Raw genomic sequence first — 17,852 nt, 5'->3', positions numbered from 1 at the left:
AAGAGAGTGATCGGGACATTTTGGTTGGCTGAAGTGTCTGGGGCGATCATATTTCTCTTGCAGAGGTGGGGAGGGGAAGCCTTCAGGGGTTATGTAATAATGTTAGAGCCAGAAAGGGTGTAAACAAAACCACTGTGAAGTGGGACAGGCCTCACCGTCGCATGGCAACGCATATTTTGGGCAGGGAAAGGAGACAAACACGGCCTAGCCTTCCAATGGGAAGCGATGGGGCTAGTCTTGTGAGCAGTGTGCAGGGTAGTAACTTCCCGAAAGTATGCTAAGAGACAGGGAAGCAAGCAAAACAAAAGCACGTCAGGAGGGGGAATTAAGACAACAGTGCTGGGTCTGTTTGAACCTGGCCTGGCATGGCTGGAGTCTAGACTACCACATCTTGTAAACAAAACAAAAACACAATCTAATAAATAAAAAGAACATTGATTGTTCATACACTACTGGATTAAATATCAATGTCATTATTACACTTCACTTTTTTTTTTTTTTTTACAAACTGTACATGAGACCACCACGCAACACCTAGATCTTGTTTCTTGCTTACATTTAAACTTATTTGAATTCCTCCCAATTGTTAGGATGTTACTATATTAATAAGGTGTCTATCTATCTATCTATCTATCTATCTATGTTCTGTTTTTATTCATGTTTTAGCTGCGCTTGACTGTCAATAAAGTTCAGTGGAGTATCTTAACTTGCTCATAACCTCAGGCTAGGTTAGCTCCGTCCGTTAGCCACCTAGCTTTGCGCGTGACAGCTTAAATATAGCACGGAAACGTTTACAGTATAAACACAAACTACGCTGACGCAACATGGAAGGTAAGGAAAAAAATAAAAGCGCAGTCAGTGCTAGAAAAAAAAACTGGAACTCGACGAGCTCAACTCACCGACGAGAGAACCCGGAAGTGGCGTCGTGTGCCGCGCACTCGCGCATTGCCAGCGTGTTCCCATAGAAACCGTTTGCTGGGCGGCACAACACAGAAGGCGGCGGCAACAGCGGTGTTGCCATGGAGACAGTACACCACATACACACACGCTAGCACGCACACACAACGGCACATGTTTCTCCTGATTTGACCTAATAATACGGACTATTTGGGATAGTTTGTGTAAGCAGTTAGTGTGTTTGTTGGTTTATATAGCACTCCTATTTCTCTAGTCGGATGGGTGCCTCCATTACGAGATGATTCATGAGGAGTCACTCCGGTAGCCGCGGCTCTGATGGGGCTCAATCACGTCCTCCGTTGTTCTCTGACGTTGTTCGACCGGTGACTACCCTCCTTTTTTCTTGTTCTCTCTCACACATATGCGCGCCTGCAAACCCACTTTGTTTGACATCACTTGTACTTTTTTGATTCCCATTCAGGAGTTATCATCTCCAATTCCCTGGATGGAGCCCCAACCCACACTTCTCAACCAACTACCCCTTATGCATTCCCACTGGTGTCCGCATGTAGGCCACCATCATGAATCACTTGCGTTTTGTACTGTGACGGGATCTGATTTCCGTCATTGCTTCCCACTGCACAAGTCTAAATTACCATACGCTGTTTATTCATGTGTGTGTGTTGGGGTGTGTGTGCGTGTTGTAGGACTGGGCGATATGGCATTAAAATCAAATCTCTTATTATTTATTTTCCACAAAAAACAGAATGTCAATTTTAATAACTACCCCACCCCTTTTCTTATTGAAAAAGCAAATGTCAATAACATTATTCATATTTTTTTTGCTTCATTTCTCCAGATACCAAACAACCTTTGAAGCAGTATCTTTCTCAGCATTAACTCGCATCGACATGGAATGTTTTGTTTCTTTTCAGATAATGTAAAAATGCTCAGAAGCCAAGTACTTTGTAATAAAAATGGTTTTAAAGATTACGTTTTTTTTGTTGTTTAATGTGCATAGAGAGGTCATTCCATAGTTCGGGACCAGCAATAGAAAAGGCTTTATCCCCTCTGAGTTTTCGCTTAGACTTTGGTACTTTGATGAGCAGCCGGTCATCTTGAGCAGAGATGGAGCAGCTCAGGTGGAGTGGGGTGACACCATTAAGAAATTGAAAACAAGTAGAAAAACCTTCAAATCAACAGTAAAATGCATAGGCAGAAAGTGGAGGAGGGCCAGAATGGGCTGTGTGCTCACTCTTATGAATTCCATTTAAAAAGTGAGCAGCAGCATTTTGAAACAACTGGAGACGTGGAATCATCTCCACCGGCCTGTTGTAGTGAAGAAGGAGCAGAGCAGAAAGGCAAAGCTTTCAGTTGCCTGGTCAATCTAAGTTCCCACCATATGATCATGAGCTGTGGATTGTGACCCGGTGACATAGTTTGGGCATGTGCCACCAGGAGAAGGCCGCATTGTAGAACCAGGACATGCTGGAGAGACTAATCCCTTGGCTTGCCTGGGAACATCTCGGGATCCCGCGGAAAGAGCTGAACAAAGTCTGGCCTTCTCTGCTTAGGATGCTTCCCCGGCAACCTGACCCGGATGGATGGATGGATGGATGGATGGATGATCCAGGTTTGATGTTGGACTGGCATCAAGCCGTAATGTGATGACGTTAGGGATTACTGTTTTATCGATGCTGCTGTGCTTCCCCTTTGCCCACTGCCTAAGCAAGGGAAGAAAGACTTAGTTGCCGATCCAATTTCAAATCATTGCAAGCTAAAATAAGTTCCTCTTTCCTGTTTGTCCTGTTTGTCAACATATGTATTCGAAACATGATCGTTAATAAAATCATTTAAAATGTTCAACAATTTAACATCAAAACATTTTTACATGTAAGAGTTATACTGAGTTATAGAGTTATACAAGTGGGGCAAGGCAAATATTTGAGGCTTGGTAGTACATACATGGCCCAAACGTTTCAACATGTCTATAAATCATTACTTTTGCAATGGGAACAATGTCTTCAGAAAGGATTGCCTTACACTTTTCCATGTAAGACAAACCTTTCCCAAGACTCCACTCGTGTTGTCTGTTTCTTAGTGGGTTTGAAAGACCCCGTAAAGTGAATTCAGAGATTTGTGTCTTGATAAATTATTCATGCTCGAATACAATTGCTGAAAACATGTGCCAAGACTGAGAACCGTGTCGCACTCAATTGTAAAGATATAGTGTTGAACTGTTTTACACCGTTTGTTTTCCTGATATTTTTGGGTGTGCCTAAAAATGGCACAACACACATAGGAGTTTGACAATAGGTACCCCTCGCCCTCTATATAAAAACTCTCGCGCCTTCATTTGCATCAACAGTTATCGGCGCAATTGCGATATGCAGTTAGCGAGCTAGCTATATCTACACTCCAAAAATACATCTTCCAATCGGATAGTGTGCGGATTTGGCTGCTTTAGAGGAACTTGTTGTCAGCTGTGAGTGCACACATATTACAGAGAAAAGGCAGAAAAGCAAGGAAGCTGAAAAAAAGAAAGCCAGCATGTGGACCGGTGCTTCGAGCTAACGAGGTAGCTTTAGAGTGCCACTTTGTCAGCCGTGAGCATGCACACTTCACATACAGAAGACGGAAAAGCAAGGTGAAAACAATGTTTAAAAAGTCCGACGTGACAGCCAGAGCGTCAACCGGTACTTTACATTGGTATAAGTGTAAGGGCGCCTTGTTGTCATGACGTGGAAAAGCCCAGCGATTACCCAGCTTTAAGCGTATATATTTTCCTGGATCAAACATGGAGAAATGTGTAGGCATATGAAAGATGCTGGATGAAATAGCATCTACAGTATTTTGTTAGCATCACTTTGAACTACAGAAGCAGCTAAAATCAAATCCACCAAAAATGTCCAAAGAAACAAATTTGAATTAACCAATAAAATAATTTCTGTGTGTCCTTTTCCCTTTACAGAAGTGGCTGTTAGCTCTGTGTTTAATCTATTTCTAATACCTAAAAAGGTGTGAACCTGATTGATGAAAAACTGTTTGTTTGTTTTTTTCACTTACTGGATTACATTGGCTTGGAGCCATCCAGGTCAACGGAATACGTCAATGAAAAGGATATCCCTTTGTGAAGGTTGCGAGCTCTCAGGATTCCCATGGGTGTGTCCTGAGAATGACGACAAAAGGGATTTAAGTGGCATACAAAAGTACACAGGAAAACCGTTTACAAACGTTAGTCACACATGTCCCTAGAAATACTTTTACGGCTACATGAAAAGCTAAGACAAAAACGAAACGTAAAACTCTTTCATCCCTCATCAAGGGTCCTCTGAGGGCCAGACTGTGATATTTATCATTATAATAATTATGAGTGGTTGTGGGTCAGGCCATATATGGTCCACAAGCCGCAGGTTGACTAAGTCTAACATATCTTTTAAATTATTGTGCAAAAGACTTTACTAATTTTGACAAAGAAAAAAAAAAGCATGTGGTTTATTCATTTGGCCTAACGTTTTGGGTCAAATTAACCTAAGTGGTGGTCAGTTCATTTTGACCCATAATTGAGTTATTTTTGACCAAACTATTTTAGAGTGTAGAGTCACCTAGTGGTTAGCACATCCGTAGCACAGTTCTGAAGTTCTGGGTACAAATCGCAGCTCGGGCCTTCCTGTATGGAGTTTGCATGTTCTCCATGTGCCTGTGTGCTCACACGAGGTCCCGATGAAGACAAATGGGCTAGAAAATGATTAACTAGTCAATATGGGCAAACAACTTAAAAATCACTGTATTATTGAGTTAATTACATGTTTTTCATATAAGTCATTTTGACATGTAGTGAAACCGTACCAATTTCTTAACCTTAATTTAACCATGGTAAATAACCAGTTTATTGACTAAGGTCTCATTTAAAATGGTGACCTGGCCAAGCCGTTAGTAGCATAGTGCTTCACAAAAGATGCAAAAAAGTACATCACATAAAATGCTTTTGCATTCATTAACAAAGTGCAGGGGCTTTGAATGCAGTAGCAAATATTAAACGCAGGCACTGTCCAATGGATTTCTGATGACTGTCCTAACAGGACACATACAAGTATTAACAATGACAATAAGTAGGGATGAAGTCAAATTTTAAATTATACATTTAAAAAATATATGCTGTTCGTACAGTATTTATTTTATTGATTTAGGGCATATATGTATAGTATTCATCTTTTGTTTTTTGTTTGGAGAATATAATTTTTTTCTATGAATTTTGATGTGATTGAAATGACTGTATCAATTAATACTACTACTAATACTATTGCACAAGGGTTTTCTAATATCCTTGAGTCGTCTGACGCAATGGACAAACACCTTGTACCTTTGGAACACTCCTGATTAGTTCAAAGTTATCTTTAAAAAAATGCTTTTCTTTCAAAAATAAGGACATTTCTCAGTGACCCCAAACTTTTAACAACGGTAGTGTATTAGAATTCAATCAAATAGAATTGAATGATAATTTAAGTATGTTTTTTTCATATATTTAAGTGTTCTTTTAATCACGATGGTGGTATTTTGAGAGCTACCTTGTTTTTTGGGGTGATGGTGCTAAACCATTGACCTATATTTTTCACTTTAAAAATAGTCTAATAGTCTCTTAAACAAAAATATCACCATTCAAGTACTGCAAGAAAGCTCAAATAGTGATCAGCATAACTTAAGATCGATCTGTACTGTATGTATTATTGCCGACGTAGTTATTGTCTACCAGTGTAGAAATCTTTCCACACTTGTAACACTTAAAATCTATAAGTTTCCTCTCCGAAATAGTCAGACGGTGAGAAATACCCCCTTTGCGTTGGAAATTATTCAAAAAAGAATAGCGTCTATTATTAACCGCCGGCGAGGTAAGCTTTGGCTCATTCCAGTGCGAGAGGGAATCCCTCGACGTCACCAAGGATACCAAACACAACAGCGGTGCACAAATATGGGCATGTACGTCAGCGGAACCCCGAGGCGGGACTTAAAATGCCTCGGTTGTAGGCTACTCTAGGAGGATTCATTCATAAGACAAAATCTGCTTGTTTGTACCGTAATTCCGCCGTGCATTCGCCGGGTCGTGCCGCCAATCGGACTTTATGGATCTATCGAGCTGCGTATCGAAGAAGTAGTTTGAACGTAGGGAAAGGAAGGATAACACTTGTTCGGGGTAAATTTCCCCCACTTGCTGGTCGTGGGGAAGTGGATTAAAGCTTCTTCATGCAACTTTTTTGGAAAGACACCAGGAGCGCCTCACCGGGAAACAGCATTAAGACAAGTAACGGTGAGTTTGCCGGTTTGTACGCATACTATAATCATTCGTATACGAGTACATTTGTTTGTTTGGTTGTTGCTTTTTTTTGCGTTAATTCCAACGACAAACACCGCTAACACCACTGGTTATGTGTATTGATAAACACATGGTACACATTTTTACGAAATAAATTGCAGGTGCCAAGCTCTCTCTCGGCGCCCGCGGGGAGATGTACCAAGGGTTTCCCGGCGACCCCGACAGCGGATCCCGTGGCAGCTCGTCCCCGTCCATAGAGTCCCAGTACCTCTCCTCCGTGGACTCCTTCGGCAGCCCGCCGACCACCAGTGCTCCGCAGGTAAGTTTGAACGAACCCACTAAAACTTGGCTAGATATTCTGTTACTGTATGCTCATGGGGCTACCCGTAAATAGCTAGTAGCTCGCTCGCTAGTTAGCGTCGATTTGTAATCAACATTTTAAAAAGTTATTAGTTTTGGCGTTAGTGATTTAAGTAAACATGTCCCTGAATGTGTACACAGTGCAAAAAAAAATCTTTACCGGCTTCAGGCTCGGAAAACGTGCTCGCTTCATTGTGCTGGTGACACACAGCTGCAAGGTTACACGTCACTCGCGAAGCCCCGCCCCTCATCGTAGATCCTCCAGTCTAGTAGCTGGTTTGCTCTCTCTCTGTCTCTCTCTCTCTCTCTCTCTCTCTCTCTCTCTCTCTCTCTGAGGTAGTGACGTAAATGGCCGTTCTATTTTGGAATGCTACGTCGCGTTGTCAAGGGGAACACCAGCCGGGGGTGTGACGGGGGAGGAGGAAGGAGGAGGAGGGACTTTGGAATTCTCTCTGTTAAAGCGGCAGGCCTTTTCGTCGTTACATAAAAAATATATATATATTTATGTATATATATATATAAAATGACCTATGCATTTGTAGTATTATATGCAGTACTTTATGTCTTACTTAAAATTTCACTTTGTACATTTTATTATTAACATACTGTATGTTTTCTTTTTGCAAATCAAATTTAACATTAAGTTACACTGTCCATATTACAAAAACAAGTATTTTAAAAATGGCATTTATTGAGTTTTTTTTTTTTTTTAAAGGAGTGATTCAGATTTTGCTGCCTTGCCCAACAAGAAAAAAATGACACAGCATCACAGGGAAAAAAAAAAAAAGCAATTATACTTTTTTAAGGAGGAGTTGAGTTGGCTGCCCTAGTACAGCGGTGGCATCATCCTTTACACTACAGCCCGGGTTCCCATTCTTTTTTAAACTGAGTGCTACTTATTGGCAACTGTTTAATGTGAAGGATTACCAGTTTGATATACACTTCTGAAAAAATAAATTTTCTTAAATATGAAAATCATGTGATGATACTGATTGTGTTAAAGATTTGTCAAAAATAATCATCAACAATGGTATAACAAGTTGGGGAACAGATAAATATGAATATGCTTTAGTCTATACATTTCTGCAGGTGTTCACATTTTAAAATAATTACTTCTACAACATTCCTAGGAAATCACAAAAGTCTATCACTGGCAAGCTATTTTTAGAACTGACCTGCGAGTTAAGGACTAGATAGATCAATCAGACATAGGGCAACTGTGATGACACTTACCCCCTATGGCATCGGGTCGACTGTCAGCATGTGGCGCTGGAAAACATGACGAAAATACATCGCACTGACAGTCAGCGACGCTGACCATTAAGTGCTTCTGCGCATGGGTGAGATGTAATACCCCTCCATACCATCGGTGGTGGCAGTCACTATTCCTCATGGTTAGAAAATGCCAACCAGAAACCCATTGGCTACCAACTTGGACAAATTACCACTAGCAACCTACGCCTTAAGGCGGACGGGTCCGTCACATACAGTAGGCGTAATTCCCAGCTTTGACCATCATTACCTCTGTGACTACTGTATTCAGTATTTAGTTGTGAATAGTTTATTAAACCCCAGATGTTAAATTGACATGTGGTACTATGCCCAGTAATTCTGCCTCTCAGTTTCCAAGTATTCATTAATATTCCATAGTTTCCTGAATGGCGTGTAAAATTCCCTTTCCATGTGTTCTGTTCTGCCCAGGAGTGTGGGTCAGCTGCAGTTGGCCTGAGCATTGTGGGTAGCGGGCCAGGATCCAGCGGCGGAGGGGAGATGCCCGGTTCATTCGTGCCGACCGTCACCGCCATCACCACCAGTCAGGACCTGCAGTGGATGGTTCAGGCCACCCTCATCTCCTCCCAGGCCTCGGGACAGAGCGGCACCACTGGAACCTCCACCATGACCCGGCCGACGTCGCTGGTAGACCCCTATGACATGCCGGGCCCAAGCTACTCTTCCGGGTCTGCATTCACTCCTCCGAGTTCAGACACCCCCGGCCCAGCACCGGGCCCCATCCGCCAGTCCAGAACCCGTAGCCGTCGCACTCGAGAAGAGTCTGTGAGTGAAGACGGAGATGTTAGTGTGTTAGTAAGTGTGTGTGCTTGGACTGTGTGTTTGTTGGCATTCACATTTTACACCTTCTCTCATGAATTTTGCTTACCCATGTTGGATTAAGACTATGTGCACCTATTCTTTGTGGAGAGCAAACCTTCTAGCGAAAGGATGGATAGCATTTGATCTGGTCTGCCATCAATTCTAAAAACTGATAAAATCTCAGAGGATCTGCCCATCCACCCATCCATCCATACATACATCCATCTATCCATACATCTTAAATACCTCTTATCTAGAGTCACAGCTGACCTTGGGCGAAAGCCAGTCAACCACAGAACACATATAGAGACAGACAACCATTTACAAGCACATTCGCATCATCACGGATTGGGAACTGAAGCCTGAACCAGCAGCACTTAGACCAGCAGTGCCTAAGTCTGGTCCTCGAGAGCCCCTATCCAGCCTGTTTTAGATGTCTCCCTCCTCCATCACATATGATTAAAAAAAATATATAGCGTATCAGCAAGCTTTGCAGAAGCCTGACAGTGATCTTTATCATTTAAAATCAGGTGTGTTCGAGGAGGGAGACATGTAAAACAGGCTGAATAGGAGCTCTACCCCTGGCCTAAACCAAAGTCAACTGATCATATCACTGCACCATCGGTGACCCTCAGATATATATATATATATATATATATATATATATATATATATATCTGCCTGCTGGGATAGGCTCCAGCACTCTCTGCGGCCCTTGTGAGGATAAGCGGTATAGATAATGGATGGATGGATACGCTATGGCTTTTGCAGGATAGCCCTGATAAGAAAAGGGATCTAGAGGAGCTTGTAGAGGAAGTAACACATTACAAATACCTTTATACATAAAGAAAACATCTACCACTGGAGATGATACAGTATGGCTACATCCGATTCAAAGCAGCACACTTTTAATAATTCTTCTTTTTGCCCTAGCTGACTCCCGAGGAGGAGGAGAAACGACGTGTCCGTCGAGAGAGGAACAAACTGGCCGCCGCCAAGTGCAGAAACCGGCGACGGGAACTCACGGACAGGCTGCAGTCGGTAAGCTTAGCTCATGGTGCAGGAATGAATGTAATGAATGCGTAAGACTCATACACATTTACAATCTAGTGAGATCCAGTTCAAGATCTGTTTCAAAAATGAATATTTTGGTTACCACAGTAGCGACTGTATGCGGATGGGTAATATTTTATATGCAGCATTATTCTTTTACTTCTTTTTGGAACATTGGAGTAATAATTTCTCAATGTCCGTCTGACCATCTGTTTCTGTCGGCTTTCTGTCCATTGTTTGTCACGTATTAAACACGTATTAAAACACCCATAGGCCGAATTTTTGGTTAGGACTAACACATTTTATCAGGAAGAATAATCAATACTGTTGATCTCCATCCAAAACAGGCATGGGAAACTTACAATTTTTTTCACAAATTCTCATACAGTATTGCTGTATATGATCATCCATCCATCCATTTGCTAGAGCACTTGAGCGTTTCCCATCCATTTTGGGCTAGCCAGTCAGAGAAAATTCTCTTAATTCTTCAATTGCATGAATGTGTCTGGTTGTTATACCGCACAGCTTTAAGAAGGATTGTTTCGACTGATGCTGCAATGCATCAAACACACTACTGACAAAGCATAGGCCACAGGGGTGTCAAACTGTTGTTGTTTCCCTTTCGGCTTTTCGCTTCAGGGGTCGCCACAGCGAATCAATTGCAAGCTTGATTCGCATCTTTGATTTGGTGTTTTACGCCGGATGCCCTTAGGGGTGTAAAACTGTATGAATTGTTAATTGACTAAATTATCCATCAAATGACCATTTTTTAAATGTAGGAGGAAGTCAGAATACACATGGGGAAAACCTTGCATGGATGGGCAGAATGCAAACTCAACACAGGAAAGCCGGGTGAGATTTAAACCCCCGAACCTCAGAATTGTGTCTGTAAAGCAGACGAGCTAACCACTAGGCAACCATGCTGCCCTCAATCTATCCTATTTAAAAATAAATAAATTACCATGCATGCCATTCGGTGGACTGAAATGTCCTCTTGACAGGAAAAAAAGTTCTTGACTCTGATTTAATTGTTTTTAATTGGACACAAGTTGATTGTGTAAGTGTACCTAATAATGGTTTAACAACTTCAATTTTTTAGTAGTCGTGCTAAGGTGACAATAGTCAAGTCGACGTTGATTAAGCGATGACGTCATTGACGTCATTTTTTTCAGTTGTATACTCTGTGCATGCTTTCGTCACAAACACAATCTTGGTTACTTACTTTCCCCACCGTCTTTGGTTACACTGGCCCCACCCTCCTACTTGATCATCCAATAATGGTCAGACACTCATCCAGACACTTTAAAGAGGAAGTCAACCCAAAGAAAATATTTGCAATCATATTTTCTATGTGCCTTCACCAGTCTAAACATGGCATTCTGATTAATATTGCATTTATGGAATATGAGTTAAGCAGCAAAATCCAGGAACTGTGGATGTCATTTTGATGTGTAATGTCTTTGCAGACCATTGTAAAATTCTAACACCGATTTACGTAACACAACAACAGGGTTGCTATTAGCTAATAGACTGTAATTCACTGTTACAGGAGGGTGCTTGGTGAGTTTACGGATGGCTGGTGTGAGGATTTAGGCTGTTAGCCAGCTACCATTAGTGGATGTCTTTTCAGATAGGCATTTATAGAACAATTGCTTTTGTTTGTATTTGAGGATAGACTTGCATATTTGGCAATTGATCAAGCGGCCGGGCTCAGTTTTAGAGAAATGTTTACTTGAGGCACCACTGCTAGCTTGCGGCACTGGTTGACCATCAGGTTCCAGTGAGGCAGCGATGTAATTAAAGCCAAAACATGTGATTGGCGGTTAATCGACTTCATGCTATAGTTGTCACTGATTGATTTTGAACCAACTATTTGACTAGTTGTTTTAACCCCTAATACCTAATGATCTGTCCACTCTAAAGCCAGGGTAAAGTACTTATGATCGTGTTTAATACATACTACAGACCCCTCAGCTTCGATTACCTTTCTCATCCTTTGTTCATCTCCCCGCCCACACAGGAGACGGACATCCTGGAGGAGGAGAAGGCCGAGCTGGAGGCGGAAATCTCTGAGCTGCAGAAGGAGAAGGAGCGCCTGGAGTTTGTCCTGGTGGCCCACCAGCCCAACTGCAAGATCCTTTACCAGGAGCAGCCTCACCCAAGCTCAGCGCAGCTGCCCGCCCAAACCTTACAAGCCCCCTCCTCCATTGTGGGCTTGGCTGTGAAGGAAGACTCTTTCTATCTGCCTCCTGCCTACTCAGGCCACGCAGCCTCCACACAGTCACAGATTCCGCCTCAACAGCAGCAGCAGCAGCAGCAGCAGCAGCAGCGACAACAAGTACAGCAGCCTCAGCCAGGAATGATACAGGAGGTAGAGTTCTCTCGTTCTTTCTATGGCCCGAGTGAGGCGACGGCGCCCGGCGGGCCGTGCCTCATGGCCGGCGAGGGTGGTGGTGGTAACCATGACGATGTGGGCATTGCCAGCCACAGCACTTCATACACATCTTCATTTGTGTTCACCTACCCAGAGGGAGCCTGCGGGGTCAGTGCCAACCATCGGAACAGCAGTAGCGAGCAGTCATCCGATTCCTTGAACTCGCCTTCCCTGCTGGCGCTCTGACTGACCGACCAAACTCGCACATACCTTAATGCTCGCTGAGTCGGGGCTGACTGCCGCCCATTGAGTTAAAGAACAAAATTAACGTGCATTCCAAGAAAGAGAGACGGATTCAAATTACAAACGTCAATCGGACAGAGTGCACGTAAAATAGAGATTAAACTAAACTCGGTCTTCAGCGAGCTGCTACAAACTGCGCCGGTGCCCCCCCACCTTGTTCCCTCTGAGGGTCTCTCATCCTCTTCTCCATCCTTCCCCGTCCACCCTCCTCTTTTGCCCAGTGCCCAGAGGAGAGACACTTACCACTAACCCCTCATCTGCCTGACCCTCCCTCGGCTTCCTCATGCTTGGAAGTCTGCGATCACCGCATTGTTAAAATTCCTCTGCCGTGCCAGCATCTCTGTTTCTCCTCTTCTGTCTCTTGTGTTTCTCCCCCTGTCTCTGCTTGAAGTCATCCACGCCCGAGAGCCCGAAGACCCCCACCAGCCCCTGGGACCTTGAGTGAATGGCCCGGCCCCCATCCTAATACTCACGCACACCTTAACCGCTCCTGGACCGGGATTCTACAGCGTGTTCCAAACAAGCGCAGACTTCACTGGGAGCTGCGATTCCACATTTGGATGCACTGTTAATGTAAAAAAAAAAAAAAAAAAGTAAAGCAGAGGTCTTTGGGTGGACCACTTCACGATAAAGACAAGGCTGTGGTTCTGGAGAGACGCTTTTGTTGTTGTGAGCCAAATGCAAAGCACGAAAAAAAAAAAAAAAAAAGGAAAAGCTCTGTCTGTGTAGATTCTCAGTCATCCAGATCATAGTAATCCGGAAGGGCTGAATTGAAGCAAGTGGACTTGTCTTGTTTGTTGATTGTTTGTTGTTGTTGAATGGGCAAAAGGCTTCTCCAATTGTAAATGTATAGGTGTGGAGTCTCCCTATTGACGCTTCTGGAGGGGGTTGACTTTAGAATGTTGTTGTTTTCACGCAGCATGGCTACTGAATGACTGTCCTGCACAGCAACCTGTCATTCACTCGCCTGGTGGTAAAACACCTTGAAGGAGCACCTCTTCCTGTTGAATGAGAGTATCTTGTGTGGGTTGTCAAATGATATGTGATGCCTCAAACCTTCAACTAAAGATTCATAACTGAAGAAGCCTTTGGATTTAAGATGAAATGTCTTCAACAAGCAAGAAGAGTGCAGTTCCCTCGATCCAACCTTTGCGGATGAAGACAAAAAAAAATCCAGCTCCTGCCTACTGTGTGGAGGGTTGCCCTCTCATTTAGAAGCCTCACCACACCACCACTGGGTCACTGATGGTGCAGTGGTAGATACGCCTGAGTTGTGTACGGCCAGCCTGGGATCTGTTCCCGCTCAGTGTCGTTGTCTGTGTGTGCCCTGCGACTGGCTGGCGACCAGTTCTGGGTGAAGTCCGCCTTTCGCCCATAGTCAGCTGCAGGGATAGGCTCCCGCCACCCTGTACAGGATCAGCGGTGTGGAAGATGACACATGACCACACCACCATGGCTTTTGAATCTCCACATTGTGCTTTTTTTCCCCCCGCCTGTTTGCCTTTGTTGGGAGATGCAGACAACCTCTAAACATGGGGCGTGCATAAGAGTGCACCTGGCCTGTTTATTTCTTTCTTGAGTGAGGTTGTCGTGGAGGCTGACCCGGAAACAAAAAGAGGGGAGCTACCGGACCGACGTTATGCCGCCAGCGTCCTCTCTTGCCTGTGAATTTGTGCCATTTGTTTTTTCCTCGTACGTTCCAGTGACACTTGTTACATATTTTAATGTCTTTTTTTTTAATGTATTTAATTGTTCTGCTTTTACTTGTACCCCACACTGCAGCCCATTTCCAACTCTGTTATTGTTGCATTGTAAGTATATTTTTCCCTTTATTTGATTGTTTCCATGTGGCAACTTTGGAGGTATGCTGTGCACTTAAAGGTTATGTGTGTCAAAATTAAAAAAAAAAAAAAAAAAAAAAGAAAATCTTGCTCAAGTCTATATGCCTATATGTATAAAAAATATATATAAGTGTATCTGCTATGATTGTCAAATATGAATGTGTTGCAGCTCTAAAGAGGATATTTTTGTCAATGAAGAAATTTGAAAGATGTTACTGAGATTTAGTTTTAAAATGAATATTTTTCTAAGAGAATGAAAAAAATATAGAGATATATATGAAAGGTTTTAAAAAATGGCTCTGTCCTTAACATGAAGCATGATGTCACTGCCTTTCGCCATGTGTATTTATGTTTTACAAAACAGTATAAAGCACTATCCAAGACAGTCAATGTATGTATGTAACTACGACTATGTTACAACGTTGTGATGACGCCTTTTGTTGTGTCTGATTTTTCTTTGTGAGGTCTGACCCAAAGCTACCGGCACCGCCACTTTATTTGCAAACATCTAAATAAAAAAAAGTACAGTATATTGAAATCACTGTTACATCTATACAAAACAAAAGCATGCTATCCATTTTTATTTCTGCCCTACGATAAACAATTATTATTGTTCAATAATGAACAAAAATATGGATTTGAAGGACAAACACCGCTTTACAGAAGAAACTTTATGTTTTTAAAGAAATAAAACACTGCACCCAAATAATGGCAAATTGATGGTACAGTTTTCTGGCCGAGTGGCTCTTGGTGCTCAGAAAATGGGTGGACCTCACTTTTTGAACAGCTGATTAAGAAGTGTGGATGTGCCTTTTTGATTATTTTTTTCTCCAAAATGCAAATGTGGTGAGAATATGTTCTGGTGTGTCAGAATAAGCATAAAACATATTCACTAGTTCTCATGTACATAGTTTTGTTTTCTTCTTTGTGGTGCTACTTTACAATCATGATACAAAAAAAGGCAGTTTCATGTTGTACTGCACCACAGTTTACATTAGCCCCAGACTTCCTTGATGGGCAGAGTAGTGAGTTCCATGCAGCTGAATCTCTCGAAACATATCAATCACCTTGCCATTCCATTGCGAGAATAATCAACGATGATGACTAAGAATATTCAATGAAATTGAATGTGTGAATGACACCTCAGAGGCCCTTGCACTGAACACACATCCATTATTTTCTTTACTTTCTAGATTCCTTTTACTTTCTATTAATATGACACAATCAACCAGCTTGTACTGTACAATGGCTGTGATAACAGCAACTGAACAAGAGTTGCTCCTATTTTTCTATGCTGAGGTGAACGTTGCAATGTATTTGTATTATTCTGTACAATTCACATATCCACCCATACTCGTACTTTCTTGGAATGAAATGCAATACTTGTGATGCTCTTGGATGAACATAATGTAGCGAATATTAGTCAGGGATGATAAACTGACTGCTACTATATGTCCAGTGTGATGATGTATTGCTAAAGAATCGAGGTTCAAATATTCCCACAAACGTACTGCAACATTTCTTTTCCATGGAGAAATGTTACTAATAATTGTTTTTCCGTCTTTTTTTCCCAAATCTTTTGGGTTGCACATTTAATTGTATCAATGTTTCACATTTTTCCTGTATTTGACATTGTATTTTTTCATTATTTTTTGCTGCAAACTTTATCATTGTCACATGAAATAATGATGTACTGTACCGTACACATTGAGGTTACAACAATGAAAGAGCCAAAGATAACTTGTTGGATATGTGACAATAACTTATATTAATGTAGTTATATTTACAGTTACAATTTGACATCAGGGTGCTATGATATTATTATTCTCTGCACAAATAATGTCAGACAGTGTTGACACATACTGTACATATACATACATATATGTACATACAGTATCTACATATATATATATATATATATATATATATATATATATATATATATATATATATGTATATATATATATATATATATATATATATATATGTATATATATATATATATATATATATATATATATATATATATATATATATATATATATATATATATATTTAGTCTTATTGTCAGGCCTATTATGCTTGAAGTGGACCAAATTATGTGACAATTCTATTCAGCTTCTGCAATTTAATGTACTCTATTGAAAAAAAGTACAACAAAATTAAGATAAATAGATAATGATATTGTCCATGCAAGACTATCTTGGATCTTGAACTGAAATGGGTGATATGAATTTTCCTCAAGATCAATACAGTAGTGATCTGAGTTTGATGTCTTAAACCAAATGCCATTAACTTGTAAAGAAATTGCAGTAATAAATGGTATATCATTGAGATGCATGTCTCTCACTTTTAAATGAGAGTTATCATACACTTTCGTTGTGTATTTACCAATTTTGGGAACATTGTAACAAACTGAAAGGATATTGTTATTACCGGTACTCCTGTGAAAAACATGTATGTCCAATTTTGTTATTTATTTTTTAAAATTCACATTAATGGGATATCTATGATGCAGAAATTCCATTAATATAAAAATAACATTTAAAAAAATGAAAAAAAAAATGACGTAAGTTTTTTCACAGGACAGCGACGCTATGTAAATTTGGAAAATGTTACCTAAATCTTAAGTCACATATCAACCTAATAAACTAAAAATTAATAAATACTATTAAAAAAAATCTTGATTTTTTACCTTTTTTGTGTGGAATGTTTGTGCATGTGGCAGCATGGGGATCTAGTGATTTGGGCTTTGGATGAATGGGTGGTTGTTTGTCCATAGATGCACTGTGATTGGCTGACAACCAATCTTGTACCCCATGCACCTCTTGCCCAATGTCAGTTGGGATATGCTCCAGCTCATCTGTGATCCTAATGACAATTAGCTGGAAGCGCTCGAAGATTTTCCCTCTCCTGGGGCTTAAGAGGGTTGAGGAAATAATTGATATATTTCAGATTAGGTCAAATGTAGCGGGATAGGCCTCCGTAGGGGAGTGCTGCAGACCCATTTTTTTGTACACACGCATGACAACTTTAAAGTGTCAAATTTTTCGTCAGGCCCAATGTGTATGCAAGGTTTGGTGAATTTTTGCTCAGGTTTAGGCCCTCCAAAATGTGAGTCATTATGGATAATAACAACAACATTAAGAATAATTACAATGATAATAATTTTTATGGTAACAATAGGGACATTTTTTAATTTTACCTTGCCCGCCTGGGGGTTAGGATAGGAAGTCGTTAATATTTGTCAACTCTGGGCATGTGAGGCCCTTTCAGACTCTTCAGTTATTAAGGGCTATTAAAATAAATTTGACTAGACTTGACTGGACCTCGCAACAACTCTTGCTTGGGCCCTAAACGCCAAATAAAATGATGAAGTGACTGAACTGGAGCTAGACAGGTTTCTACTCACTAGTCCCAGTGTAGTGCCATCCCTCAGGATAAGCGCAATAGAACACGGTGGTTCCCAACCTTTCTCGGCTTGTGAACCCCCCGAACCTATTTGTCATAGCATGAGTACCCACTCAATGTGTTGATGCGTGTTGTTGTGTCAAACGTAACATGTCTGATTATTGAATGAAAATAGTTTTATTTCTATTCCTTAATTTGAACATTAAATTTT

The 17,852-nt window shown here is 41.2% G+C and overlaps 1 protein-coding gene and 1 long non-coding RNA gene across 9 annotated transcripts in view; one reads left to right on the top strand and one right to left on the bottom strand.

Moving 5' to 3' along the window:
* Nucleotides 1-6,859, bottom strand: part of LOC147145023 (uncharacterized) — a 37,248-nt gene extending 30,389 nt beyond the window's left edge. For 2 of the 5 annotated variants that reach the window (XR_015087361.1, XR_015087360.1), the window contains exons 1-2: nucleotides 900-944; nucleotides 156-277 (exon numbers count right to left, since the gene is read on the bottom strand). This is a non-coding gene — a long non-coding RNA (uncharacterized LOC147145023). Of the gene's footprint in view, nucleotides 1-155; nucleotides 278-899; nucleotides 945-1,906; nucleotides 2,622-3,963; nucleotides 4,067-4,502; nucleotides 4,636-6,728 lie in introns of those variants that run through there. The other 3 variants (XR_015087358.1, XR_015087356.1, XR_015087357.1) reach the window with 3 other exon arrangements.
* On the top strand, nucleotides 5,966-16,092 carry fosb (FosB proto-oncogene, AP-1 transcription factor subunit). Of its 4 annotated transcripts, none has more exons than XM_086034967.1 (6): nucleotides 5,966-6,202; nucleotides 6,370-6,527; nucleotides 8,270-8,653; nucleotides 9,593-9,700; nucleotides 11,733-12,083; nucleotides 12,781-16,092. In XM_086034967.1, exons 1-6 carry the CDS (start codon nucleotides 6,139-6,141, stop codon nucleotides 12,832-12,834), a joined length of 1,119 nt encoding a protein of 372 aa, XP_085891093.1. In that variant the 5' UTR covers nucleotides 5,966-6,138; the 3' UTR covers nucleotides 12,835-16,092. The 4 variants fall into 4 exon arrangements, with proteins under 4 accessions (XP_085891093.1, XP_085891092.1, XP_085891091.1 ...); XM_086034966.1 differs by having other exon boundaries at nucleotides 12,241-16,092; XM_086034965.1 differs by having other exon boundaries at nucleotides 8,270-8,623; nucleotides 11,733-16,092.
* Nucleotides 16,093-17,852: the final 1,760 nt, after the last annotated feature.

The sequence above is a fragment of the Filicampus tigris genome, chromosome 7, assembly GCF_054856515.1.
Source record: "Filicampus tigris isolate MCC_2025a chromosome 7, RoL_Ftig_1.0, whole genome shotgun sequence".
NCBI lineage: Eukaryota > Metazoa > Chordata > Actinopteri > Syngnathiformes > Syngnathidae > Filicampus > Filicampus tigris.
The sequence above is the reverse complement of the archived record's forward strand: the minus strand, read 5'-3'. Positions and strand labels throughout refer to the sequence as shown.

What these genes read in the sequence shown, in the direction of transcription:
- fosb (XM_086034964.1), top strand. Translation starts at nt 6,139, where the DNA reads ATGCAACTTTTTTGGAAAGACACCAGGAGCGCCTCACCGGGAAACAGC. An exon ending in CAGCATTAAGACAAGTAACG is followed by an intron (nt 6,203 to 6,369) that starts GTGAGTTTGCCG and finishes AATAAATTGCAG; the next exon opens with GTGCCAAGCTCTCTCTCGGC. An exon ending in CGACCACCAGTGCTCCGCAG is followed by an intron (nt 6,528 to 8,269) that starts GTAAGTTTGAAC and finishes TGTTCTGCCCAG; the next exon opens with GAGTGTGGGTCAGCTGCAGT.